This window comes from Octopus bimaculoides, unplaced genomic scaffold (genome assembly GCF_001194135.2).
Source record: "Octopus bimaculoides isolate UCB-OBI-ISO-001 unplaced genomic scaffold, ASM119413v2 Scaffold_276618, whole genome shotgun sequence".
NCBI lineage: Eukaryota > Metazoa > Mollusca > Cephalopoda > Octopoda > Octopodidae > Octopus > Octopus bimaculoides.
Window position 1 is genome coordinate 8958 of NW_026375426.1, and position 6630 is coordinate 15587.

Sequence of the window (6630 nt, forward strand, 5' to 3'; positions counted from 1 at the left end):
TATACACATAATAAATGTATATGTATTTTTAGTAACAATCAATAAAAACAGCAGATTGAACTTGCTGTTTGTAGTGGAAAATGTAATGTTTTGGATTAAGTCCTTCTTCACAGCAAAGGTTGGCAGGAGAGAAATTACTGAAAAATGGTTTTATGTCAGCAAAACAAATTTTTTTTTTTTAAATGGAGAATGTAAAAACTCTTCTGTTTCGAATGGTTTCTGTTACAGCCTTGAGTGTTGAATAATAGTTTAAGATTTTGGTAGGCACAGACTATGGAAGGCCCACCGTGCATGTATGTATGTATGTCAGGTTCACTACTATGAGGTAGTGAGTTCAAATTCCTGGACTGAGCTGTGTGTTGTGTTCTTGAGCAAGACACTTTATTTCACATTGCTGCAGTTCACTCAGCTGTAGAAACGAGTTGTGATGTTGTCGGCCCCTTTGCCTTTTCCTTGGATACCATCAGTGGCGTGGAGAAGGGGAGGCTGGTATGCATGGGGGACTGCTGGTCTTCCATAAAACAACCTTGTCCGAACTTGTGGCAAGGAGGGGAACTTTCTGCTTGCAACTCCATAGTCATTCGTGACTGATGGGTGTCCCCTCGATGTGTGTATAATACTATGTATGTACGTACATACCTGTGTGTTAAGAAGCTTACTTGCCAACCAAATGGCTCCAGGTTCAGTCCTACTACATGGCACCTTGAGCAAGTGTCTTCAGTTCTAACCTCCAGCCAACCAAAGACTTGTGAGAGTGGATTTGGTAGATGGAAACTCTAAGAAGCCTGTTGTATGTGTGTGTATATATATATATATATATATATATATATATAACCACCTACACTTTTTTCTGCAAAATAGGGGTAGTTTATTCTTTTCAGGCTATATTATTAGCATTGTCCTGTGTTTGAGAATATATATATATATATATATATATATACAAACATACACATATCTACATACATATGCATACACTCGCATATATATAACCCTATACATATACAGATACACATGTATTTACATACACACACACACACACACACACACACACACACACACATACACACATAAATATCCCCTCCATCACCCCACCACCTCCCAATTCCATCCCCAATCAAGTATCTTGATCTGACCGTTCGTTATTTCCTTTCAGCCCTTTTTCATCAACATCCTTTCACTCCCATACTGATTAACAAACCCCAAACCCCACCCAAACCCCATATATAGAATCACAAAGCTCTAAGTTCTCCAGAAAATTTAACAACAAATTTTTTTTTTAATTTCTCCACTCAAGTTAACAAAGAACTTAGTAGATCTACAAACTAAATTTATTTCTTTTACTTGTTTTAGTCATTTGACTGTGGCCATGCTGGAGCACTGCCTTTAGTCAAGCAAATCGACCCCAGGACTTATTCTTTGTAAGCCTAGTACTTATACTATCGGTCTCTTTCTGCCGAACCGCTAAGTTACCGGGATGTAAACACACCAACATTGGTTGTCAAGCGATGGTGGGGGGACAGGCTTTTCTTCTATAATATTTTCAATATTTTCTTCTATAATTAATATTATTTTCACTTGTTGCTGTTGTTGTTGTTGCTGTTGTTTGTGCCATTTTGAAATTTTTTGTTTTTCCCCCCATAGGATTCTTCTGAGTCCGACTCTGTCAAGACTCTGAGTACAATCGATGTGTTTGAAGATTATGTGGATAGAGTATTAGATATGGACATTAACTCCGTATGTAGCTCACAGGTTTGTAAATACCACCCCCACACAACACTCTGCCCCTCAAGCATAATATCAATAATAACTCTCATCTTATGTTGTTGTTTTTAACATCTTCTCATCCGATGGCTTCAACTCTGTCTATCTATCTCTCTTTCTCTCTCTCTCTCTCTCTCTCTCTCTCAGTTACTGATTCTTTCCAAAACATTGTCATCACCACCCAACTGTCTCCCACACTTATATCTCACTTCTCACAAATCACCTTCCTGCCCTCCTTCCCATGTTACTTATATCATCGTCATCGTCAAGATCCCTTATCTGATGCAGTTGTGATGCTACCCCAGATGCTTTCATAGTCAGTTGTTGCCACTGGTCTCAGTTCTCTGTCATGCATAGCAGGTTCACTGAGCTGCGACCTGTCCAGTCCTTGATGTTGTTGAGCCAGAATTTTCTCTGTTGGCCCCTCTTTTACCCTCCATCAACCGCTGTGCCCTGAAGAATGCATTTGAACAAGGACTTGTGACAGAGTGGTTCCTGTCTACCAGGGTATTTGTTGACTTGGTGCCACCTGAAAAAAGCCGTTTGCTTTGTGCCCTGTGTATGAGATGTGCAGCAGCCTTGTACTCAAATCGCTGGATTCTTTGCTGCAGGTCAACTGTAAGAGTCCAGTTCTCACACCCATACAGAAAGATCAAAGTCGCCGGGGACTAGTACACAATGAATCTTGTTGGAAAACTAATAGAATTACTTTCCCATATGGTCATGGTAGGAGAGGCCAGGCTAAGTCTTGTTATCTCTTTTTGAGATCTGCCATCAAGTGGATTCTAAGTTCTCGAAGGTGTTCACTGCATTAAGTCTCTATCTGTTTAGCCTGATGCCAGTTGCTGTATTTCGGTTGTTATTCTTAACCAGGACCAGGCTATTTTTGAGCTGATCTCCATTCTGGAAGCTCTTCATACTTTTTCCAATTTGGTGCTGAGCTTCTGTAGTTTTGCTTCATTGCTTCCTAAAAGGTCAATATCATCAACAGGAGCACAGACTGGAAATGGATTGACCTCCAACGGTCACTCTCCACATGACTTATATTTTAATATGCTTCTTATTGCAATTGCTGACCAACAGAAATACTGTCTGTACAGTCCTAGCAACCCACACATTACTTCACTCCATTTGTAATGCCCTGAGTGACAATCCAATCTCTCCCTCAACAAACTCCCTACTGTCTTTAAAATAGTCATAGAATATTATATGGAGCATAATATGAACATAAGGGTTCTCCTGCAGGGGCTGAAATATTACACATCACTATCACCACTTCTGTTCCTTCATATGATTTTCCATGTATTCATGTATTGGGTACTTCCACTTCAACACAACAACACTTCTCTATAAGTCATGGTCTTTTGTCATTAGTCTTTGTAGATCTCAATCTCTTCTATCGACATTTACCAATTTACCTCTTTTTTCTTTACTTTTGCCCCTCTGCTACACCTGGTTCCTTCCATTTGGAACACTTCTCCCTTCTCTAGACATCTGACATCCTCCTTTTCTCTAAATATATACATATATATATAAATATATACATATATATATATATATATATATATATATATATATATATATATATATACATACATACATACACACACATATATGAGGGGTTACCCAAAAGAAATCGGAAATGTTATTTGTAGGACAAACCTGTCTTAGTACAGACTTCTACTGCTAGAAGCCACTTGATGCGACCCTCAGGCATCAGTCAGTAGTGTCGACTGATGTCATACTGTCATGTGGTGCATCATTGTTTTGCAGTACTTCTTCCCTGTCCTGTTCATCGATTTTTGCATTGGATGAAAGGAAGGAACAATGTACTTCCATGAAATTCTGTTTGCTGCTTGGGAAAACACCAAAATAACAGTTGCCATGCTTCAAACATTTTACAAAGATGCTGCCATGAGCAAAACACAAGTTTATGAGTGGTTTTCATGCTTTAGGAATGGTCCTTTGTCGCTTGAAGATAAATCTCATTGAGAGCAACCAAATGAATAAAAACATCAGGAAAATTCCTGAACTGAACTTGAAGGACCATCACTGTACAATTAACGAAATTGTTGATATGATTCGAGTGTCTTGGAGCTTCTGCCAACGAATTTTGAGTGAGGAATTGCAAATGCCAAGAGTTGCAGCAAAATTTGTGCCTCACTTGCTCAAGCAAGATGAAAAACAGTCATGACTGAATGCATGTCTTGAACTGAAAGAACAGCTGGAAGTTGATTTGAACCTTTTCCTGAAGGTCATTAATGGTTACGAAAGCTGGCACAACAGCTATGACCTGGAAACGAAGCTACAATCAAGTCACTGGAAGCATTCAATGTTACCATGCCCCCCCACCCAAAAAGCACGTTAAGTGAAGTCCAATGTTAAGACGATGCTGGTGTGTTTCGTCAATACAAAACGAATTGTCCGCCCAGAATTTGTTCCTCCTGGTCAGACTGTTAACCAGACATTTTACTTGACAGTTCTGAAGTGTTTGCGAGACGTGGTGAGACAAAAATGCCATAAATTTTGGCAAAATGGAGAGCGGTGGTTTCATGCCAACAATGCACCAGCACACAATGCCTTGAGTGTGAGACAGTTTTTGAAAACAAATCTGAAACCGATGCCTTGCTTCAAATGGAGAATACTTTGAAGCTAATAAACATGTAATCATTTTAAAACCAAGTGAATAAAATAATATTGCAAAATTCCACTTTCTTTTGGGTATCCCCCCACCCTCATATATATAGATATATATGTGTGTGTGTATGTATGTATATAACATGTCCATACTTGCAGAATCATCTCTCATGCACTCGGCACCTGATTCCTCTTTTATCTCGGTTCACAGGGTTTCCAGTTTTCATGCACACTAACATTCCAGATCTGGTGGAATCATTGCTTCGATCATTGCTTTCCAACTTTTTCTAATCTTCTGCATTCAACAGCAATGCTATGCTACCATGTAGCAATGCTATGCTACCATGTAGCATTGCATTGCTGTATGCATGCAAACCTACACCTTACCCCTCACTCTGGGAGAGAAACCCTTTGGTTGCCAAGTGAGTTAACAGCTCCTTGAATTTCTCCATCTTCTTCTTACTTTGGTCACCACAGCTTTGAAGACACCCACTTCTGCTGTTAATCAAATTACCCAGGTAATAAAATCTGTCAACTTCTTCTAGGAATCCTTCCAAACATTTCACAAATTATGTCAGATGCTTCCTCTTGCTACTGCTGTTTCTATTCATGCATCTACCAAAATACGGAACCAATAATCCATGCTTGTCCCTCCATTACACTCTTGTGTGTTCATTGTTGAAAATGGGTACCTTATGGTATTTCTACTTAATCCTTTACTGCTTATCAAACATGGTACTTGGGTCCTATCTTCTTCCTTCTTAACAAAAAATTTCATTCTTTGCTAGATTCTCTGTGAGGTCTCTTCATTCTAGTTCTGTTTCTTTGTTTGGAATTTCTTCACTAAACCTTTAAATGTTTCAGCGATGAGACCGTGGTCCTTAGTATAAAGAATTTCTCACAAATTTCTGCAGTTGGATCTCAGTCATCAATATAAAAGAGATCCCACAGATGACTAACCTTAAACACTGATGGTTTGTCTTCAAGGATTATAATAAACAAAACATGGCACGGAACTAAATGCTGCATATAAAATTCTGGTTGAACTCATAAGTTAACTCGCCACTGAGTATCTGATCAAATCCCTACTTAGTGGAAATAGAGGATGGTAATTTCTTTCACTATGACATTTACTGTAGGCATTTGTTTTCTTTCTCTATCTAAAAAACTTCAATTTTGTTAAGAATTTTGTAAATCATTCAGTACCTTATCTTTAACATCTATGTCAAAATCGATTCATGACTTGCAAAGATCTCAAAAGTAATTTGTCTATCCCTAGTTTTTCTTTGCAACCTGTTGCATGCATTCTTCATATTTGTGACTTACTCTTCAGGGTAAGAGTAAAACCACTTGGAGAAGGAAGAACATGTTGATGATATTCTGACCTGATGATGCTCAGAAAGACATTTCATCCAGATGACTTCTCTACCTCATCAATTGCACTATAATGCCTCTGTAGTATTTTTTATTTCCATTAATTTTAATGGCACTTTAAGAAAACTAGAACGAAAGTAACATAAAATGAGGTAAGGGAGGTAACTGGAATGACACAATGCTGTCGATTTTGACATAGATGTTAAAGATGAGGTACTGAATGATTTACAAAATTCTTAACAAAATTGAAGTTTTTTTAGATGGAGAAAGAAAACAAATACCTACAGTAAATGTCACAGTGAAATAAATTACCATCCTCTATCTCCACTAAGTAGGGATTTGATCAGATACTCAGGATGTATTTACATTCATGAATGCATTTTGAAAAACTTCCGGTTGAAGAATACTCTTCAGGATAATCTGTCCCTTGGTTAAGTGAAGCCTGTACATCCAATTCCTGTTCAAATATGGCTTGCTTTGGTCGATCAATATTCTGTGTAACATACCATAAAATGCAGTGTATTCATAGAATGACTGACTACCATTGTAATGTTTTGACATCCTCAAAGAGCATTTGTGGTTCTTCAGTTCAGTCACATACCTGTGTGTATATATGAATGTGTGTGTTTGTATGTATGTATGTGTGTCTATCTGTGTGTGTGTGTGTGTGTATATATATATATATATATATATATATATATATATAATGTTATGATAAAAAACACAATCCTTGTTAAATGCAGCTACTCAGGGTTTCAATATTCGAAACATCAATTTGTTTTGCCATCTTTCAAGCCGAGAACAAGACCATTTGTCTGTTGCTTTTTTAAGCTGATGACACTTAATTAAGGGGCATTG

The 6630-nt window shown here is 37.9% G+C and overlaps 1 protein-coding gene across 2 annotated transcripts in view; it reads left to right on the forward strand.

The window, feature by feature from the left end:
* LOC106883219 (uncharacterized) overlaps positions 1–6630 on the forward strand; it is a 14141-nt gene that overhangs the window by 3784 nt on the left and 3727 nt on the right. Inside the window, exon 2 of one of the 2 annotated variants that reach the window (XM_052978303.1) lies at positions 1642–1734. In XM_052978303.1, coding sequence (XP_052834263.1) covers positions 1642–1734 — 93 coding nt within the window. Of the gene's footprint in view, positions 1–1641; positions 1750–6630 lie in introns of both variants that reach the window. The other variant, XM_014934141.2, reaches the window with a different exon arrangement.